This window comes from Hibiscus syriacus, unplaced genomic scaffold (genome assembly GCF_006381635.1).
Source record: "Hibiscus syriacus cultivar Baekdansim isolate YM2019G1 unplaced genomic scaffold, ASM638163v2 tig00110295_pilon, whole genome shotgun sequence".
Lineage (NCBI taxonomy): Eukaryota > Viridiplantae > Streptophyta > Magnoliopsida > Malvales > Malvaceae > Hibiscus > Hibiscus syriacus.
Window position 1 is genome coordinate 60,530 of NW_024062667.1, and position 22,389 is coordinate 82,918.

The 22,389-nt window shown below is 33.5% G+C and overlaps 1 protein-coding gene and 2 pseudogenes across 2 annotated transcripts; 2 read left to right on the forward strand and 1 right to left on the reverse strand.

Annotated features, from left to right (window-relative positions):
• The first annotated feature begins 2,879 nt into the window (after nucleotides 1-2,879).
• LOC120116428 lies at nucleotides 2,880-5,755 on the forward strand (annotated as a pseudogene).
• A 5,011-nt stretch (nucleotides 5,756-10,766) lies between these two features.
• Nucleotides 10,767-13,097, reverse strand: LOC120116465 (annotated as a pseudogene).
• Nucleotides 13,098-16,906: 3,809 nt separating this feature from the next.
• LOC120116429 (zinc finger CCCH domain-containing protein 55-like) lies at nucleotides 16,907-21,886 on the forward strand. 2 transcript variants are annotated; one of them, XM_039136932.1, is made up of 8 exons: nucleotides 16,907-17,934; nucleotides 18,427-18,603; nucleotides 19,861-20,040; nucleotides 20,129-20,226; nucleotides 20,387-20,638; nucleotides 20,829-20,937; nucleotides 21,099-21,314; nucleotides 21,422-21,886. In XM_039136932.1, the coding sequence occupies exons 1-7, from the start codon at nucleotides 17,045-17,047 to the stop codon at nucleotides 21,292-21,294; spliced, it is 1,902 nt and encodes a 633-aa protein (XP_038992863.1). In that variant the 5' UTR covers nucleotides 16,907-17,044; the 3' UTR covers nucleotides 21,295-21,314; nucleotides 21,422-21,886. The 2 variants fall into 2 exon arrangements, with proteins under 2 accessions (XP_038992863.1, XP_038992862.1); XM_039136931.1 differs by lacking the exon at nucleotides 21,422-21,886 and having other exon boundaries at nucleotides 21,099-21,406.
• Nucleotides 21,887-22,389: the final 503 nt, after the last annotated feature.

Here is a 22,389-nt window from a genome sequence, read left to right on the forward strand (position 1 = left end):
ATCAAGTAGGAAACTTGAATATAAAGGGATAATACGAATATGTAAGATAAGTTATATGATAAAGATCTATAGAGCTATATTAAAAGGTTATAATGAATATATGAAATTGAATTAAGTAAATAGATTAAATTAATACATAAATAAAATACTATTAAATGATATATGTTTAGAAATACGATATAATTTATGAAATCTAAGGGAATAAAGAAATGGAGCATCAGGTAAATGATATGATATAAGTTATTATATACATATATGATATATGTTATCAAGTAATAAGAAAGGACTCCGAAAATTAATATAAGTTATGTGAAAGTGTTATAGGTGTTTCTATGTGCTATATGCAGTATATATATGATCATATGTGAACGAGATATGATATGTATGTTTACATGAATATCAGAAAGGATCTATGTGACTACGTGAGAAAGTATATAAGCTATATGACATGTAAATGTGAATCATATGAAAATGTTCTACGCGTAAGTGAATTATGTGTATATATGAATACGTGAAATGACATAAATGATAATGCTTATGTTATGTGTCATGAGAGCTAGAGGTATAGTTGGTATGCCAAGAGTTGAGGGTTTACGCGATCCTTCGGGACAATTCTACGTGGTCCTTCGGGACATATATGTAATTATGTGGCACATGTATGTGGTACTTCGGTACACTTATGTGGTCCATTGTATTATGTATATGGTTCTTAAAGAGTGGTCCTTCGGGACATAGTGGTTCTTCGGAACAATCAGTGGTCTTTCGGGATATAGTGGTCCTTCGGGACAAATATTCAATGCCCTTTGAGGGAATTATACGAGCTGTGGTGACAGCATAGTGCACAACCTCTATGTACTCGCATATCTTTAGTTCTCACATGTGTATCATGGGCTAATAAAGAGATAATATTAATAAACTTGAAATGATGATATGTTTGTTTCCTTGTGAAATGTTATGTGTGATATATAATTGTACAAATGGTAATTACAGAATCACATGATAAAAGGAATCAATGATAGTGATAAGCATGAAGATGATGATATAGTTGCTTTTGTGTATGTGTTTTATGATAGGATATATATGAGTACATGTTACAGTATATGTGAATGATTATAATTGATTTACATGATGATATAGTAACAAGTTTACAAGATAAATGATATGAATATAAGAGATCATATGAACTTGAGATAAGAGATATGAATAATTATGACATATACGTATGTATGTATTTGTTACCTATAAGAGTGTATGAATTGTATGAATGATAATAGTGATTGTTCATGTATGATTATTAGTTATGGTTTGCATATATGTTTACTGCCTTACTAAGTCATAGACTTAGCGTGTGATTGTTTCACACATAGGTTACAGAAGCGAGAAGAGAAGCGAATAAGAGCAAAACAGGTCAGCATCTCCCTTACAAAGATTTCAGATCAGAAAATAGATAATTTAAATGTGTTTGGTTATGTTGAATATAGTTGACATGTTCTAATTGATTGAGTTGAATATGCTCTGATCGATTTTGGTTATTTTGGTCGATTTATGTAAATAAATCGCTTTTATTTTAATGAAAGTTTTAAATTTTCTTTGAATATTGTCAAGAGTCCAAGTTTGAAAAGTCAATGTAACACCTCAGACTCAGATCCGGGTCGGGTACGGGTTGGGGGTGTTATAGGTTTTTATCGGATTTGCATGGTGGTTCGAATGGTGGCGACGGTATGGCTTATGTACGTCAAGATCGGCCAGAATCGACAAAAAACAATGACAATAGCTTATAATCGACAAACGAACGCTGCAAACGGTGGCACTTTACGACGAACGACGAACGGTGGTTTGATCAGAGGTCGACGTTGGTGATGGTGACGTTCACGGTCATAGATATCTGGCTGACAACCATGAAAGGGGAAAGAGGAAAGAGAATGGGGAAAGAAGGGACATGTGGCTGCTGTGTTTTTTTAATAAAAAATATATTTTAATTTTTTTTTAATAAATTCTCAAAATTATCAAAACGTGATACGTCTCACTTAACGGTCGTTACGGTCCAAACACCTAAAAATCTCTGATGAAAACGTTAAACACATATTTTTAACAGAAATTTCTTGGCAAAATGTTTTTCGAAACAAAGTTTAAGTAATTATTTTTGTATTAAGCCTTGTTATTATTTATCATATATTACTCTTTAAAAAATCATATATTATTATTTATTGGTTTTATGCATTTTCTTTAAATTTAATTGAAAATAATTATATTAAAGTACAATATAATTTATTATATATGATTTTGTATAAGTTAGTTGTGGTTTAATAAACTTTTAATATAACCACATTTAATAATGAGATTCCAAATCATTCCAAGATTATTTTTAGAATAAATAATTAAAAATGATGATATTTATTAATTGGTTAAGTGATTAATTATTTTCATGTTATTATTTTTTTATGAGTTCAAATTCTATATTGGTCTTAAAAATATAATATCCCTCTACTTAATCATCAATTGAGGTGATTGTAAGATAATATTTATTCATATTTTTTTAATTCTTAAGTTTATTTACACACATACCTTAAAGACATAACTGATTAAACTTTTTTATGATTAGTCTAAAATGATTATAAAATAATGTGTAGAGGATATACTCGAACTCAAAATCTTTGAATATTTTTTTAAAGAATAATACTATTTTTTATCATACCACTAAATATGTATAATGATAATGGTGAGTATAATAATAGGAAGAGCGTGAGTTGGAGGGAATGGAGGAGAGAGTGGGAAAGAATGAAACCCTAAAGTAAGAAAAGAGCAACCACACGGACAAAAACTGTCTTAGAAAAGTCCCCTGGCGTTTGGTTAGATTTAGATCCTCGTGTCATAAGTAAAACTCGTTCTGCTCCCCAAGCGAAGCAAACGCACAACGCTCCAAATCCAAAGCTCAGGAGAAAACCACCGGCCATGTCCATCGCCGCCGGCCTTTTCACTCCTTCACCACCATCCTTCTCTCCTCTCCCCACCATCACCCCTAAAATCCTCACCACTTTCCCTCTACACCTCCATCTCCGCCTTTCCTCCTCCTCCTCCGCGACCACTCTCCGCCACGCCCGACCTTCCCCGTTCTTAGCCTTGTCCGCCGGCGGTGATGGTGGTGATATTAATAGAAACGATAACAACTCTGGTGGTGAGGGCGGGGGGAATGATGATAATGGGAAACACGGGGGTGGTGGCGATGAAAATGCGGGTGATAAGAACAGGAAAGAGGCGATGATCGTGCTGGCGGAGGCAGGGAGGTCAACGGAGAGTCTGCCGAAGGACTTGGCGGCGGCGATCCAGGCCGGGAGGATCCCCGGGTCGGTTATAGAGAGGTTCTTGGGGCTCGAAAAATCAGGGCTTATGAGGTGGCTGATGCAGTTTGGTGGGTTTAAAGAAAGGCTTTTGGCTGATGATCTTTTCTTAGCTAAAGTTGCCATGGAGTGTGGTGTCGGCATCTTCACCAAGGTTTATTTCCATCTCTTTTCGTTTTCTCTTTGGATTTTTAATGTAGATTTGTTCATTGATTATTAAAACGGGGGTTGAGTTTCTTTCCTCTCCTTTTGATCTTTGTCTGTGAAATCAATCATAGCTTGAATTTTGAAGTACTCTGCCTTCTTTTAAGTTAACATCCTAGTTGTCTCGAGTGTGGCTCACAGCTGACTCAACAACTCAGCTTGGTTGAATCTAGTAAAACAATTTGGTTGATTTTTAGCAGAAGAATCTGAGCCTATAAGAGTTATGTTTATGCATGATCTGAACTTTGATCTCAATTCATGGAAGCTGTGGTCTGTTTAGTTGATGATTTCGAACTTAACAACTATTTTACTTATGTTCTTTCGTGTTTTCCAGACTGCTGCAGAATACGAACGTCGCAGAGAAAACTTTTTCAAAGAGCTCGAAATCGTTTTCGCAGATGTGGTATGGTTGTTTACCTCATACCTAGTTCTTTAAATGTGCATCTTTTCATCCTTCTTTTGGCTTGACTAGCAAGGATGTCTTGTTTGTTAAATTTAAAGAATAAATTTGAGTATGTCTTTGTGCAAAAGGATTGGTTTCGTCACCTACTGGATTTTGATGCCTATAGAAGTCTTTTATTTGATCTTTAGAACTTTTTGATTGTCGATCTATTGTTTTTCAGTCTGAAAATCCGAAACAAAATTGTATTTGTTTATGGAAAATGCCTTATCATTGTTTTTGGCTTCTTAAATCACGGATCAAGAGTGCATATTTCCCAGATACTAAGAGATCCTTTACCACAAAACTCATATTAGTATGAATTACATGTCCAACTCTGTTATTTCTACAGTTTTAAGTATTTTATTCGGTTTTCGTAGGTAATGGCCATAATCGCAGATTTCATGCTTGTTTATCTTCCTGCTCCTACCGTATCTCTCCGACCTCCTCTTGCAGTCAGTGCTGGAGCTATTTCCAAGTTTTTCTATAGCTGCCCGACAATGCTTTCAGGTTTTGTGTTTTAATCTTGTTGATAATATTGCACGGAGACTCTGCAAAAATTTTCCTAGTTGCTAAATACGAGTGATTTATGGTCATTGATAGAGAATCTTTGTTGCAGGTTGCTCTTCCTGGTACTTCGTATTCACTTCTGCAGCGATCAGGTGCAGTAATGGTAAGGAGACCTTCTTCTTCTTTTTCCGTAAACTTTTAAATAGTAAAATACCTGAATATCCGAGGTAAGAATAAAACCATTGTATCGTGTTCTAAATTTAATTGTATGTGCAGCGGAACGGCGCAAAGCTTTTGCAGTGGGCACCATTTCTTCGCTGGTAAGTTTTTGGCAGTTGTTACTCTTTTTATCCCCTTTTTTTGTTTATTCTTTCAAATGGTTGAGAAAATTATCTGCTATCTAGTATATAGAGTAGAAAGCAATTCCGCATTTCGGCTTTTTACGGGTTTAGTTTCTTGTAGGTTGGCACAGCCATCACAAATGCTTTGATCAATGCTAGGAAGGCGGTCGATAAGTCGGCGGCGATTGAAGTTGAAAATGTTCCCATACTATCCACCAGTGTTGCCTATGGTGTATACATGGCCGTTTCGAGCAACCTCAGGTGTGTAGATTTTGCTATTGTTCGTGGAATTGCTTTTACTAGTTCTGTTTTGAAACCTGACATGTATTTACGATATTTCTCGTGTAAGCCCTGTTGAGAACAATTTTTGAAGTCGGTTTCTCCAGATTCATACCTGTGAAAAAAAGTTTGAAATACTTGGAATGTATCGGTTATCAATTTTGGAACATTTGCTTAGGATTCCTTCTTTTTTCTGTCTGAACAGGTACCAAGTTCTGGCTGGTGTAATTGAACAACGGATTCTGGAGCCATTGTTACACCAGCATAAGCTTGTGTTGAGTGCATTATGCTTCGCTGTTAGAACCGGCAACACGTTCTTGGGTTCTCTATTGTAAGATCCGATATCAACCAACCTCGAACATTTTACGTGTCGTGATACGATGGTCGAGTTATTTTTCATGGTTTTGAATTGGCTTTTGTACAGGTGGGTGGATTATGCCCGCTTGGTCGGCATCCAGAAGGCTCATGAAGAGAACAGTGCAACATAGGTGAGTTTGAGGAGGTTTAAGGTCGTAACTCGGAACAACCAGTAGTGGTGGCGTTGGCCATTGGTGGAAAGGTTTGGCTGCCTCCGAATGGCAGTTTCCATTTAAATGCATACATATGTTAAAGACATCTTGTAAAAGAAAGCAGCTCTTTTTCCCGACATTATTTGTTGGATGTGTGCTGAGATAAACTTCTCGTTTTCTTTACCTTTTGAAACAAAAGTTAAATCAGAAGGAATTAATTTATAAATTTGCAATTTTATCAATTAATGATTTTTACTAAATTGAGTGTAAAATTAAAGATTTATTATTTAGATACCTGTTTGGTTATTCATGAAAATGACATTTTCTTTGTAAATTATAAAAAAGTGAATAATTTAGGCAAAAACTTCACCAGTGATACAAGGCCTCAACTTGATGTCTGCAACATTTGTAGCATTCATGTACTCCACATCGCAACATTCTACTTTTGCTTCCTGTAATTAATTAACACAAATATTATTACTAATCAACACTCTTTTTCTAAAGTTCTTCAAGAATCTAAATGGCGATTTAAGTAATAAAAGAACATTGTGCTTTCTAAATTATTCGAATTTAAAAACTTTTGCATATATATATATATATTTTATCTATATTTAAAATTAAATATAAATTTTACCTTATAATCATATTACATTCTTAAAAGAAAATAAAGTTGTTTCTTCACTGAGTTCATATTCATTGTGATAAGGTTCTTTATAGATCAATGTAGATGATAACATCGATGGTGGATCATCATATAAATATTATTAATAGTCACGTAAGTGCAATGACAATGAATAGATTTAATGGTATATAACACCCTCAATTTATTTTTAAAATAATGTCTCTTGAATTATTTATTTTTAATATTACCTTCTAACTTAGAAAAAAATTAAATGATATTTTGACGAGTGATTTCTATAGTTGACCGTTGCGATATTGACATGACAGTTCACAGTGCTAAGATAACAGTTAATTATGTTGACGTGATGATCTACTATGGTTGAAGACGTGGCTTAATTGTTTTTTTTTTTATTGAGTTCAAGGGTCAAATTAGTTTTTTTTTAATTTTAAGGGCTTAATTGACACTTTTAGAAAAAAAATTAAAAAATAAAATATTCAAAAAAAAATAAATATAAAAAATACCAAAAATATATATAAAAGAATTAATTTAATTCATTTATCACATCATCAGCTCTCGTGGTTCACCGCGTCAGAACCATTGACTACCATGTTAGTACCATGAATTGTTACATCAACATTGTAACGATCAACGACATAAATCATTGATCAAAAGGTCATATTAGATTTTTTTCCTGAGTTTGAAGATCATATTAAATATAAAGTAGTTCGAGAGGCATTAATTTTTATGAAAAAATTTAAGTACTTCATATACTATTAATTGTTGTATATTAATCAAAGAATTAAATTGATATCGTTTATGAGTTTGAGAGCCTAATTTGATATAAAAAAATTGCAAAGAGACTAAATTGATTATAGTCCGAGTAAAAGTATTATTCTTTTAAGCCTAAAAGCAGAGAAGATGAAATGAAGGAGGGCCTAACTTGCTTGCGACTCGTCGCCTGCAAAACAACCCTAACGTAGTCGATGTGATCCGCCGAATGGTTCCCACTCGACGAGCACGGCAGCTGGGATCATCTTCCCAAGGTGACCTCGTGTTGAACATGTACAATGGCGGCCTAGCAGATTTCTTGAATGGCCGAAACGTCTCGACTGGTTTCCTCAGAATGCTCCGAGGGATCACGCTTTCATAAACATGAGCCGAGTAACCCCACGACACCGTAACAGACCAGTTGGTTGCCTTGTGGTAGCAGATCGTTTGTTGTAGCAGACGAGATTGGTCGAATTTCGCAGCTCTCATCAAGTGGTTCATCGACTCGTGTCGGTTCTTCGAAGGGAATATCGGGTCTATTCCGTCGATATGATGAAGTGAGACAACCGGTGACTGCCGATGAGATGATAGCAGACCTGATATGTCACCTAGGAGATCAATCTGCACATGCCAAAACTAATCCACATGAGACTAGCTTCATTATTTAGATCGGATCGATTCAGAACTCATAGGATAGTCGAGATTACCTGGTGAAAACCCTATTCATGGGTGAGATCAACGCCTAAATCAGACAAACATGAAGACAACAACTGATCACTAACACACAAATAAGTCGAAATTCGACTTGACCGCTTCCGATGTCATCCCGATGTAATAGTATTCCGTATGATCATACTTGCCTAGTACATCCACCAAATTCTCAACAAAAAAGACCGTGTCATCATCCCCATGACATACCATCTCACGTTCTCATCGTCCCCGAGCCGAAACATCTTGAGGATCGAACCGAACAGTCGAACTGCAGCTGGAACAACAAGTTTAGGGTATACCCTTAATTTCTTGATGTCTTCATTGACTTGGAACGGAGGGTAAGATGAAGGCCAAGGGAGGAAGTCACTTGGGGGTGGTGAATCCAAGAAAATGTCTCCTCTTGTTCCATTTGACTGCCACCATGATTCAATGTATGGTCTTCTGGATTTCAATGTTTTCTTGGAGCTGGCTAATATGAACTTAATATGGCTAATACGTGTAGCAAAATTGATATTATCATTTGAAGTTGACCTTTGGAGATCTATGGGATTAAATGGGACAAAAGATTGGATGCAACCATGGCTATACAAGATTGTATAAAACAAGACCAAGATGGCTGAAATAGCTACTGATATGCAAGAAGCTCCAAGAGATAGACATTGGATTTTTGTGGGAAATAGAGCATTCTATTTTGCTATTTATTATTCGTACAATTAGGCCATTAATTTGAATTTAAACCCTTAATCAACCAGTAACAATAATAAAAATAATCTGATTTTTTTAACAGTCTAGGACGATTACTACATATTTTAACAAAACTATATAATATATATCACACAATTGGTGTGATGTGATATGAAATTACACAATATATATCATATAGAAAAGTGTACTAATATAAATACAATTAAGATCGTAAATTAGGGATTTGTGCACTATTGCTTATTGAATAAATCAGGCGAGCTTCAAACTCAAGCATGTCTCCATCTTCACCCACCAATTATGGAGTAATAGCAGGAATCAACCATTTACTTAAAACTACTCTTTCACGTGTGTTTAATATTTTTACAATTTATATATATTATACAGATTCAATTGATAGAAAATAATGTTATTCTTCTTAAAAAAATATATCTTACAATCACATTATGTATAAAAAAATATGCATTACGTTATTATGGTAAATTGTTACCACTGACGATTGGGTCATTGATGGATAAAAAACCTCCAATGATAAATGAAATGAAATGAATTATATATGTTATTATAGTGAATTGTTACAAACCTTTGTCTTTTTTTGTGTGTGCCACATTTTTAAAATATATATATATATATATATATATATATATGCATTATACTAAATTATTTCTATTTTTCTATAAAAAAATCTAAGACAATGTTATTCTGAATATTAAAAGAATAGTGTCTAAAGTAGTTAGGTACGATCGTTTTAGTCATTCATAATATAGGGGCATCCTTTACTATTTTTTATATATATATAATTTAAAACAATGATAGCTAAGGGGTAATGTTCAAAGTAAGTGGATTGTAATATATTTAACAACACGTAATAAAAGGATATCCTTTTTAAAGCTGAGTGAACTTTTAAAAATCTTTGTAAATATTTAAGGGATCAAAATTAAGATTGAATTTGTATTTATAACTTTACAAATTTATGATAACACTTAATTTTTTTAAAATGTATCAATTTTGGACATCGTGCGAGTATTTTAACTTTATCACGTGTAAAATTGAGTTTTTAATTCCATCTTCCTTTGATTTTAAAAACTGATCTCCAAAATTATTTCATTTCAAAAAATAATTTTTATTTTAAAAAATTTGATTTTATGAGTATCAGATCATATCTAACCCAAAACAAAAATCAATGATGACTCTATTTTATCAAAACATACACGATTTTAAAGAGCAATATTTTTTAATCTAAAAATAATTCCAAAAATACATAAAGAAAGAATTAAAATCCATCTACACAGTGTAAAACTTTTAAATTTTACATTTTTTTTATACCGTTGATTAATTGAATTTAAGAATGAGGTTAAAGCTTTTAAATTAAGGACAATTCACTATTTTTTTCTCGTAAAATAATCATTTCTTATTGTTAATCTCAATCATCTATTTTTCACATTTCTGACGATCTAAAAAACCATGTAAAATTTTAAAAAAAAAATTACACTATATCGACGATTGGCAATCATTTTCAAAGTGATACAAGTGATGCCATTTATTTTAGTACATGATAACATGAACTTGATAATCATTCTCAAAGTGGTACCTAATTTTGAAAATTATTATCTTATTATATTAATCTTAATTATCCATAGATTCCACTTTGCACCTTAAATTTGTAATTTCACCCCCTTGAATTTCTATTACCATTTACTGATTTTGCACCTCTAGCACAAAATCATGCATCTATTCATAATGACATGAAGGATTTGAAGTTAATATAGAAATGCTCAGCTTTTAGCAATTGCTAAGTTTAACTGAAGTTGATGAATTATTCAAACAAGCAAATGAGAGGAGAAAGTGATCCATAAGTGTTTCTGAAACTCATATTGATGTATAGAAGGGTGGGATTATATTCAATGGGTTCTCTACAAGGAGAGTTTTGCTTTTGCAAAGGGTGCAAACCAGAACAAGCAACTTATGCTTATATCAAAACTGCCTACCATTGTTTCGGTTCCATCTCGAAAACTGATTCGGAATCTTTAGAGGTGCACCATGATAGCATGAATGGGATAAGAGAAGCAATGAAACTTTGGGTCAATTGAAACAAAAGAGGGTGTCAACCAAATTTATGGGTTAACAATTATGTGATGAAAATGCATGAGTGAAGGATCTTGAGATGAGAATAATTAAAAGTGAACAGAAGAAATAAAGGTGTCGACCGATAATGTCGTCGGGGAAGCTTCTTCTATGACATCAAAACTTAGTAATGAATCCAAAACTTGAAGATTAGAATTGAGGCTAAAAGATACAGGCTTTAATTTGTAATTTATAATACTAAAATGAATTATAGAAAAGAAAAACAAAAGTATACTTTATATAAATAAGAAAAACAATTTCCCTCACTGTATGTAGCAACAATAATACGTTCAAGCATAGCATGGTGCCAGACATTCATCAACCATATCCAAAAGGTTTGGGTTTTCTAGTGCTGCTGCAACTCGTTCTTTATCATTCAGTTGTTTATTAACTGCATGGAAGAAGAGTAGAGAAATGAGCTTTAACAACTCCTGCAACACCCTATCATACTAAATATTCACTCAGGTTGTAACAAGTTTGACAACAATACGAATCTTGTGTCGTAGGTGTAATCAAGTTAAGTCAACTTGAACTTAAGAAATAAGAAGCTCGAGTACTAAAAATTCAAGGCTAAAAGCTTAGTCAAGCTTGAGTGCTTGACTAAGTTCTACTTTTAAAGGTTGAGATCCATTCAAGATAAAAATCAAGCTACTGAAACTCACTTAATTAAGCTCGTTTACTTGATGAAAAGTGAAAACATGCTCAAATTCAAAGCGCAGTTGTTTGTTCCTGTCTAAATTAAGATTTTTTTTACTAATTACTATATATATAAAACAAATCGATTAAGCTCGCAGGCTACTCAAGTCAAGCATGAGTACACTCAAATTCAGCTCACTTGATAGGTCAAAAAGCTCAAGCTTAACTCAACAAAGACCAAGTCAAATTCAACACTTTTTAGAGTTAAACCCGAGTAGCTTTGAACACAGATCTCTGGTATACACCTCTGTACCACACTTCTTTAGTTAATCTACAAATCTCTCATTCCACACCTAATTTTTGGAAACACAACTGGAATTGAACACCAGAGAAGAAGGACACATACCTGCAGCTTCAGTTGCATGAGTTCCAGGTGCAACCCTTATATCCATCTAAACACACAAAAAAAGTCATTAGCACAGAAAAAGAGGCAAGAATTTGCAAAGAGAATCTACAGAATAAAAATCATGTGTAATTTATTTGATAAAAAAATACCTAATATAATCTATATGAAATAATAACTCCAATTAATTTGATGGAATTGTTAGAGAACAAAACATGCAGCAGACAAGTTTATCAAACAAGTTTCTCGTATAGGAACAGATTAAGACCTTGTCATTAATTAATTGACTTGACCACTCATCTCATTTGAACTGTTAACTATCAGTTGAGGATAGATAAAGCCCTGCATACAGGTTTGAAAGCATCATATATCATGTGGGCAGCATAAAATCAACATGAGCCATATATGATGTTAAGAGTCTCCTGCTCCCTTTAAGCACACTTCAGTTGCAAACTAGTCCATAACCATAGCTCAAGCAGAAAATTTAGAAGTCAATAAGCCAATAAAAAACCCAATGGAAATTTAGTTGTTCGTGAAATTTCTGAAGCAACAACAAGAAGTTCAGATCAACGATCATCTCTAGTAAGATAAATTTCATATTTTACATCTCAGACTTCAGCTACGAAGATGAATGAAACAAGAAACAAATTTGCAGGTATTCAACAAGAAAAGTAATTATTTCCTTTCCATTTCAGGGAACGGATCCAACAAATTATGGTTGATCCACTTCTTGTTCCCAAATTTCTATCATCGAATTTATAAACTTTATATCAGGGATTCCGAACATTGTTTGAACTAAGCTCTTATCATCCATTCCTTAACCACTGAAATTGAGAGAGATTGACTTTACATTATTCATACAGCACTAGAAGTGACATGTTAAGCTCGGAAATCAAAAAAGGAAAAGAAAAAAGCCAGAAAGGCAATACCTTGTAGCGAGAAGGAAGACTCCTCATAAGTTTGACTCTCAAACAAAGACCAATAACTGTAGCCATACTACAATGTTCAACGGTGGGAGTGAATGTCACTCTGAATAAGAAACAAAATCAATAAGAAAACCATTTTCTTAACAAAAAAATGAGCGAGAAGCATATGAAAAAGAGATAATTTGACCATAATACCTAACATAACTTCGCTCGTTGTCTACTTCGATAGCATCTTCAGTTATTACTTTAAGCTCCTCCAGAGAGTAGGGATGTTCAGGATCCTTTATATCTCTAATATGATTTAAGAATGTTAAGAAAATCAAAATAACATGCTCCACATAACAAGATGTAAAATATGGAAAAATATTACCCAATAGAAACAGATACTTTACACAGCACGATAACAATCGCTTGCATGAAGAGAAAATAAGTAATAAATAAAAAGGATCGAAAAAAGGATATCGAAAATTTCTTCTTGGTCAATAGGTTCAACAGCATATTCATCAGGCGCAGATGTTACGTTACGAACCTGCCGCTCTTTCTTCTCGTACACATAGGGTTTGCATTTATTAAACCGGACACCATAGTTTCTGAGTCAATCAACAAAATAAAATTATGAAATTAAATCAATCACATCGTCACTCTTCTTTTTCCCTGTACCGCTATAAATAATTGTTCTCGGATAATCAAATTTGCAGCTCTTTGATTTCTACCACAAATGAAGAAGAACAATTGGGTTACGCATAAATAGATAATTTATAATAACTCAATATAATTCTCCCAAAAATTGAAAGAATCCATAGGGAAGCAGAAACAAACCTAAAAACTATTTTGAGAGAAAGGAATATTAAGAGACATAATAAACCAAACCTGAGGAAAAGACAATAAATTTGGGGGGAAATCAAAGAATTATAAGAAAACAAGTTGAGTACTCAAATTAAAGCATACAGAAACAACAACAAAAACTGAAATTTCAAACAGAATGGTAGAAAATTAGAGGGTACGAGTTACCAATTTGAAGTGGCTGCGAAAGGGGCAAAGTAATTGCGAGAAAGCGAAACCAAGTGTAAATCTATAGACCAATTGAGAAGATTGAAGTGGAAATTGGAGAAGAAAAAAAGCCCGAGGAATGCTATTTTTGAATGGCTCAAACGATTGTTTAGGTAAACTACACGTTTAATATTCCAACTATTACTTCTGTTCCATTTTCATCACCTAACTATTTTTCGTTTCAAAATCATACCTAATGTTACGTTTTTATTTCATTTTTATTACTCACCATTAAAAAATTAACGTCATTTCTATTACTTTTTTAATTACGGGTGACCAAAATGAAATTAAAACATGAATTATGTATGATTTTGAAACAAAAAATAGTTGAATAACAAAAAACAAACAAAAAATGATAGTTAAGATACTAAATGTATAGTTTACCTTTTTTTATTCATCGTTGTTTGAATCCAACGGCTGACAATCCATATTGTTTTTCCGATATCTACTGGCTCATTAAAGTCTACATTAGGTTAGGTTGCATTAGATGAACATATATTTCTATACTATTATTTAAATTTTTGATTAAATTGGCGTTATTGATTTTGGAAATTGATCGGTTTCTAATTGATTTTGAAAAATATTAAAAATTATAATTAATGATATAAGAATAATTGTATCTTTTCATATATTTGCCTATTGTCAAATTAAAAAATTATATAAAGATTAAATATATGACCTAGTAGTTTAAAAATATTTTTTAACATTTCACTAATAAAAAAATATTAAATAAATTTAGATAAAACCAATATTCAATTGGTTTAGTGACATGAGACACTCGATTTCTTAAACAAAATCAATAATTTGAATTATGATATTACGAATTGAGTAAATTAAATTGGGAGGGTTATCCCATAAATGGGTCTTTATAATGCTCGGTCACATTCAAAACTTAAAACGAAAGAAATGTTAGTGTTGAGCCAATCGACCAAGAATATGATCAAGAGAACGGTCAATTGACAATAAAAAAATTGATGAAAGCTTTATTAAGAATAAAGAAAATCTTAACAAATGATTTAGACCGATTAACTTTCTTAATGAAGACCATATGAGATGCATTTTATATGCTCTCAATTTGAGATTGTTGGAGGGGTTTGGAGTCATTTGAAGCATTAAATTATCGTATTAAAAGGTTATTTGCACATAAGTTTAAAACTTTCGGTAAGGGTTTCCAATTTGAAATTATTGAAGGGAGCGTATAGTCATTTGAAGCATTAAATTCTCATATTAAAAGGTTTTTTGCGCAAAAGTTTTAAAACTTTCGGTAAGAGTTTCAAAACTTTGATGAAAGTTTCCCTTGAGTCTTTGGGAGGAATCTCGATATTTATTTGTTTCGATTAGATAGAGAAAATGTTGCATTAAAATGTATTAGAAGGTATGTTTCTTCTCAATCGAAAGTAATAAATAGTCTTTTTCTCCTTAGAATTTTTGGATTGCTGGACAAGATGAGTCTAGAGTGAGTGACACATACCGATGTGCACAACTAATGATGTGTAGCGATATGAATTACTAATGTAAAAACATGGTAAAATTCATAAATGGCCATTAAATATAACAACTGTTGCACACATTATGAACGCTTATACCCTTACATACATGATGTTCGAACCCGAAACTTTAAAGAATAACAACAACCCTTATTCAGTTAGGTCATTTAGTTCGTGTTTATATATATATACATATATATAAAAGTATAATAGATAATTTAGATAAATATAATTGTTATGTGACAATGTGAAGGTAAACCATCAAAATAAAAATGATGTATTTTTTATCATTACATTATAAATTTATTTAATAATATAATTGTTTTTTTACAACAAATAAAAACATTTTAGAATTAAAATAAAACAAAAATTTAAGCATTAAGGGATGACTCTTTATCTTATTTCGAAATAATTTAGTAACATTTTTATATTAATTAGGATTAATAACCAAATAAGTGCCCAAACTATACATTTTTCCCGAATAGGTCATATAGTATTTTTTGGACCATCCAAGTGTCTAACATTATAAATGTGTCCACTTTAGGTGATCAGGACGTAACGACGGTTAGTTATGTCTATTAAGTGACACATGCAAAATTTTGATAATTTTAATTTTTTAAAAAATAATAAAAATATCATTATATTTATAAAAAAATATAATTTCTTTTAAATTACAAAAAAAATCTCAAAATCCCCAAATCCTAACACTAACCCACCTCCGGCGCTCTTTCCACCCATGCCCACTATTGTCGACGTAGTCCCTACCTTCACCTTAGTTATACGTTGCCATAGTTGTCGTCGATTAACCGTCAGAATCACGTGGGATCGCGATCTTCATCTTAGGTTTCACGGGGTTTAGAACATCGATTCGTCGTCGATCGACCGTTGATCGATCATGATTTTACAGGGGTTTTGGTCGTCGGGGGGAGGTGAGGTCAGGTGGAGCTTCACCTATAGCAAAGGGTGGCCATCAACGTGGTTTTAGGGGCTGAAAATGAAGGTTTTCAAAGTTTTATGGTTATTTCAATTTTAATGTGTTTTATTTTTAAAAAATATATAATTTTTTTTAATTTTATATAAAAATTTAAAATGATCAGATTGTGACACATGTCACTTAACGGAGGAAATTAACACTGTTGATGGCCATGTCACCTACAGTGGTAAAATTTGTAATGCTAGGCGATGGTCAAAAAAATATTATGGGCACCTATTCGGAAAAAATTATAGTTTGGGCACTATTGGGTATTAAGCCTATTAATTAATGTAATTATTGAATGGATAAATTACACATTTAGTACTCTAACTATCACTTTTGTTTCGTATTGATCATGGAAAATTTTTTTATTTCAAAATCATACCTAACGTTTAGTGTTGGTTTCATTTTGGTCACCTACCTTTAAAAAATAACATAATTGTTGTCATTGTATTTTTTATTTTATCAATGATGACATGACATTATCTTATGTTAACACATTATTATCTTCGTTAATTTTTTAATGTCATATGTCCAAAATAAAACTAAACTAAATGTTAGGTATGATTTTTAAATAAAAAACAGTTGGTGATAAAAATGGAATAAAAATAATAATTGGGTAATAAATGTATAGTTTACCCTTATTAAATACATTAAAGAAATCAAATTATTTCGAAATACTAATATTTTAAAAATATTTTATCAAACACAACAAATTTAAAAAAATGGAGAATTTGGAGAGATAAAAGTCCGCTCCATAGGAAAGTTTCACTCCAAAACCCTCCGCGCCCATTTCCCTATCCCACTGTCCTCTGATTTTCATTTTTATTTTTTTACTTTTTCATTTTTGAATTTTACAACAACTTGGAAAAAACCCACAAACGCCACTTCCCTGTCACTCTATTTTCTCTTTCTTCCCTCCAATGTGTCTTATTTTCTAGGAGGAAAAGAAAAATCCGAACTTCACAGTTTCTCTCAAACCAAACAAACAAAAACCGAGAGAAACTGTTAAAGCCTCCTCCATGGATCTTTCTGACACAACCAACGTTTTGTTTAGCAAAATCAAGGTTTTAGAACCTGAAAACGCTTCTAAAATCATGGGTTTCATCCTTATCCAGGACTTGGCTGACAGGGATTTATTACGTTTAGCCTTTGGTCCTGAAACCCTTTTGCAGTCCCTTGTTTTCAAGGCTAAGGCTCAATTAGGACTTTCTTCAAGCAGTTTCTTAACTCATTTGAATCCAATCTCAAGACCCTACACCTCTAACAATTCCCAAAACCCACTTCCTCCATTATCACCTACTATGATTCCGAAAAATGGGTTATCGGTTTTTTCAAAAAAGGTGCCTTCCTGGTCTCCTAATGGTAGCCCACAGTCAAGTCCTTTTCTTTCTTACGAAAATATTCGCTCTGGGTCTCTTTTAGTTACTCCAAGGACTGGGGATAGCAATACTGATTTAATCGATGAGAGTCAAATGAGTGACTATTTTTCTTTCTTGAATGATTCTTCCTCTTCCAAGAATGAGGATTTTATTGGTCATAGAAGGAGTTTTTCAGAAAGCGATGCATGTTTCGGGACAGCTGAAGAAGCCGACAGATTTGGTGGTCTTGTGGGTGGTTACAAGCCTTGTCTTTATTTTGCTAGAGGTTTTTGTAAGAACGGTGACAATTGCAAGTTTACACATGGTCTTGGTGGTTTAGCAGATAATGTTGATATTAATGGTGGTGTTGTCGTTGGTTCACCTAGTAAAATGGACCTTCTTTATCATCAACACGAGGAAATGATGAGAATGAGAGCAGCTGTTCATCAGCAAAGATTGGCTGCTGCTCAGTTGATGGCTGGTGTTTCTTCTCCACTGCCTTATGAAAAAAGCATGAATCTTCTGTTGCAACACTACACTGAGGACCAGAGGTGTATTAAAGATTCCTCATTTTTTGTTTCCTGTTGTCTGACATTTTTTGGGCTATTTTATGTCTATGTTTCTTAATTTTTGTTCTAACATTGCTTTTATCCCGGTGGCTATGGAATCCACAACGAGGGTTTGCTATGGTTTTACATAAAAAATTATAGGAATTTATTTATATATTATCATCTATTTGACCATTTTTTCGGGGATTTTTTACTATGAGGTGGGTTTCTTTTAAGCATTTTTATTTGTGTTCGTGGTTTACGCTTTCTGCTATGAATAGTAAAGACATCTATTTGGCTTTTGCCTTAGCTTTCACTGACTTGATGCATAAAATTCATTAATTTAAATTTGCCTTGTTACAGGCGTTTTTTTATTTGTAAGATAATTGTTGGTCTTGTTTTGGCGGGACTTGGGAGTATTAGCATGGTTATTGACATATTCTTCCATTGTGCTAAATATAAGTTCTTTTCATTTGGCACATTGTGGTGTTGCAGAGCTGCTGCATTAGTGCTGGGTGAAGAAATTTGCAAGTTCTCCAAGGGCCGATCTGAGGTGAACGATTTTTTGGAAATGGGATTGGCAGAAAAGGCTTACTCGGCTTCTAAACAGATTTACCTGACTTTTCCATCTGATAGTACATTTAAAGATGAAGATGTTTCTAACTACTTCAGGTATCTGTCACATTTAGATATAGTCTGATTGAGCATATATGTAGTTTATGAGTTCTCTCCGGTCCATATGCATTTAGATAATATACCGGATGGCTGAAAATCCATGGTTGTTTACATCTAGATCTGAACCCTTCTGCCTTTTCTAGCTATTGAATTAACGTTGATAGTGTGTTTTGTATCATCTTCTGGTAGCCCAATATCTATTTTGCAATAATCTATCATTTTTCTTGAGGATTTAAAATATCCTTAATCGCTAACCACTCTTCATTTGTACTTAATTTTTAATCCCGGTATATAGTGTATAATATTTGGAAATGTGCTAGAGTAGGATAACTATCTTGAGCTCAATTTGATTGCTGTTGTACTCTTCAGGTTAGGAGGGAATGATCAGTTAAATAAGTGATTCATCTTGGAACTGATTATATAATGGACATGTCAAATGTCGATAATGCTTTTGGTGGTAAATGGTCTATACAAAATACTGGAGGCGTTTTCAGTGGAGTTTGCATGAACAGAACACATGAAACTAATTATTAATTATTTAATTTATGCAATGCTTCATTATCTTCTTACTTTTTTTTGGATGAACGTTGCTTCATTGTCTTCTATTTTTACTTTGGTGCTAGAGGATATATGGGAAGTTTAAAGAATTGGTAGTTTCTGCATTTTTGTTTCAACGAGGAAATTCTACAAGATTTAGAATTAATGAGAATTAGTCCCCCTTACCCCAAGGAAAAGTCAACTGTTCATCAAAGACAATTTTATCACATCTATAGGAGTGACAAGCATATGATAAGAAAATATGTTTTCCCATGAGAAAGGTGAGGTTTAAGGCTTACAGGATCTTGTTTACGTGGCGAAACTTGCAACTGAGCTGTATAATAAGCCTGGTGGTGTTGTATAGGGAAAAATATTGTTTCTGTGTCTAGAAATTGATTATTGCTGGATGTGACATGCTTGTAGATGAAGCAGATTTGACAATTTATTTGAGCCCGAATACTGTAATTTGACCTTGGAAGTTTTATTGCTGTACCGCAGACAGTTTGAAACTCCTAGTGAATTGACAATACCAGGAACCCTGGTTATATATTCATCCATGTCTAGCTAAGGCTACCATTTAAATGTATGTTGCTGTCAGTTGTTTATTTTGATGCAAAATTCTAGGACTTCTAAAGGGGTTTTCTTTGTTCTGAACTAAGGTTTATAAAGTTCTTTAATTTTAATTCTGTTAACTTAGTTCAATTGTATCTTTTAAAGCATGTTTGGACCGGTGCAAGATGTGAGGATTCCGTATCAGCAGAAACGAATGTTTGGCTTTGTAACTTTTGTCCATCCAGAGACTGTGAAGCACATTTTGGCCAGAGGAAACCCCCATTACATTTGTGATTCACGTGTACTTGTTAAACCCTATAAGGAAAAGGGAAAAGTTCCGGACAAGTATGGCATTTTCTCTTATTTTTATTTTTTTCCTTCTTCTGGCCATCATCATGCAATGAATTTATAACTGATAATGGAGCAATTGCAGAAGGCAATACCTGCAACAACATTTAGACAGGGGCAACTTTTCTTCATGTTCAAGCCCTTCAGGGCTTGACTCTATAGAGCCTTATGATCCTCATGTTGGTAAGCAAACAAACATACTTTCTTGTATGATTGTCAGCTCATGTGCCTTTTTTTCCCCATGAAATCGAAGGATGGGAAACAGAATGCTTTGGATGTCTGTTTTTATGATTTTTTTCTTGCTCGTTAGATTTTGAGGCTAATAATTTCTCTTTAAATGCAGGGGCAAAGATGTTCCACGATGCTCCGGAGATGATGTTGAGAAGGGAATTCAAAGAACAAGCTGATCTCCAGCGTGCTATTGAACTGCAAAGGAGAAGGTTGGTGAACTTGCAACTTCCAGACTTCAAGATTGATGGCATTCATCATCACCAACGCAGCCTATCCGTCGATGCTTCTGTTTCCTTACCTGCTTATTCCCTTGACAGTCAAAATGCTCCTCCTTCTGACAGCATTAAACAAGAAGTCTCAAAAGGTTTTCTATTCAGCTCCAGTTGTCCTATCCCTTATTATCAAAATGAGAATGCGTGGATAAGTGTCCTTGTATCTTGTTCAGAGAAAAAGAATAAAATCAAAATTAGTTGTTTGATATATTTGAGTTTGTCAGTCAAGGAATTGGGGCGGGGGACCTTGCTGTTGTTAAAGTTATATTATTTTTGTGGCAGTCTATGGTGGTAATACAGCTGCTGCTGTTCCTATAACCTCGAATGCTGCTGAGGAGGAGGAAGTGAATTCAACTTGTGTTCAGAAAGGTGGAGTTGGAAATCCTAAAGGGTACGAAGTTGGATGTCCCTAAACAACACGGAACTTAATTTTGATGTTTAGATAAAACTTCAACTAGTACAGATCTTAGTGTATGCCGCTGTCTTCTCGAGAATTCTAAAGTTGGTTATCTTTCTGTTTTTCCTATTTGTTTTCATTTCCATTTCTGATAGATGTCATGAGAGCTGCATAGAGCATGCGCTTCCTGATAGCCCTTTTGCTTCCCCTGAGAAGTCTACTGAAAGTCACCTCTCTGAGTTTCCTGCTTTGGTGGAAGTAAATGGAAATTCAAATTTATGTGCTGTGTCATCTTCTGAAAATGATACGTTACTACTCATCTCTTCTGCTAGCGGCATGTCCTCCATTTAAGTTGTCCTCTTATTGCCAAGGTATTATCAGTGCTTTAAAATTGTTATAACTTAATCTCTCCTCCTGCTATGATTAATTGAGTAGTATGTATTGTATCATATTTGAAATTTATTTACGTTTTTTGCAGATTTTTTTATGCCGCGCGTGAAGGTAATGACATGTAGGAAATAAAGTTAAGCACAGTCAGAACTCAGACAAGGAGTAACTATGATATATGAACTAATCTTTCTTAGATTCTAGTCAGATGGCTTTCTTTGTAATGTCTTGGTGTGATATTAATTCACAAAAGTAGAAAAGCGTATAGGAGAAGATTCCCGTAGTTCGTAGATGTGTATATCCAAATTATACGGTGAAGAGTGGATCCGTAGAGAAAAAACTACTAACAGCAACTTCATATTGGATTAGATATATGGCAGACTAATCGAAATTCGAGTGTAGGGCTTTTCTCCTTTTGCCCTTCCGATGTAGGCATGTATTCCAATCACCAAAAGCCAGAAGAAACAAAGGATGGCCAGTCATCGCATTTTCAGCGTACGCATTGCATCTTCTTTCACATTGTATCTGATAAAAAACATTATCACAATCCGAATTGTGTACATTTATTGAACACAACAGTTGTTAGGAAGTTAGTGAAATGTCTTGATTATGAGTTATTTTATAGTTTTGGTGATCTTTGAGAGTAATATTTTTGGTGTTATTAAAATGAAGAATGTAGGGTGTTTTTAGAAAGTTGGTAAAGAAAGTATCTTTTGGGGCAGTTTGTCTGGTTTTACATTTATGTAAGTTTAGGTCCACATGAAAGGTGAAGGGCACATGGGGGGCTGACATTATGTTAAATTGGGAACAGGGCATGCTTTCAGTTCATATTTTTTTTTGAGATTTTGTTTTATTTGGTGGAGCCATAGATTCTGTATGTGTTTTAAATCATTGGTGATGTGGTTCTAATTCAAGCTCACTCCCACCTTGTACTGCCTTTGCTTTTGCCAGATTTTTTTCAAGTTCAAAGGAGGGTAAAAGGAAAGTGTTTTTTTTAATGCAAAAAGAAAAAAAAGTATAGTTAAAAAGAAGGGTAGGGATTTACTTGCAAACCATTAA

What these genes read in the sequence shown, in the direction of transcription:
- LOC120116429 (XM_039136932.1), top strand. Translation starts at nt 17,045, where the DNA reads ATGGATCTTTCTGACACAACCAACGTTTTGTTTAGCAAAATCAAGGTT. An exon ending in GATGTTTCTAACTACTTCAG is followed by an intron (nt 18,604 to 19,860) that starts GTATCTGTCACA and finishes TATCTTTTAAAG; the next exon opens with CATGTTTGGACCGGTGCAAG. An exon ending in AAGGGAAAAGTTCCGGACAA is followed by an intron (nt 20,041 to 20,128) that starts GTATGGCATTTT and finishes GAGCAATTGCAG; the next exon opens with AAGGCAATACCTGCAACAAC.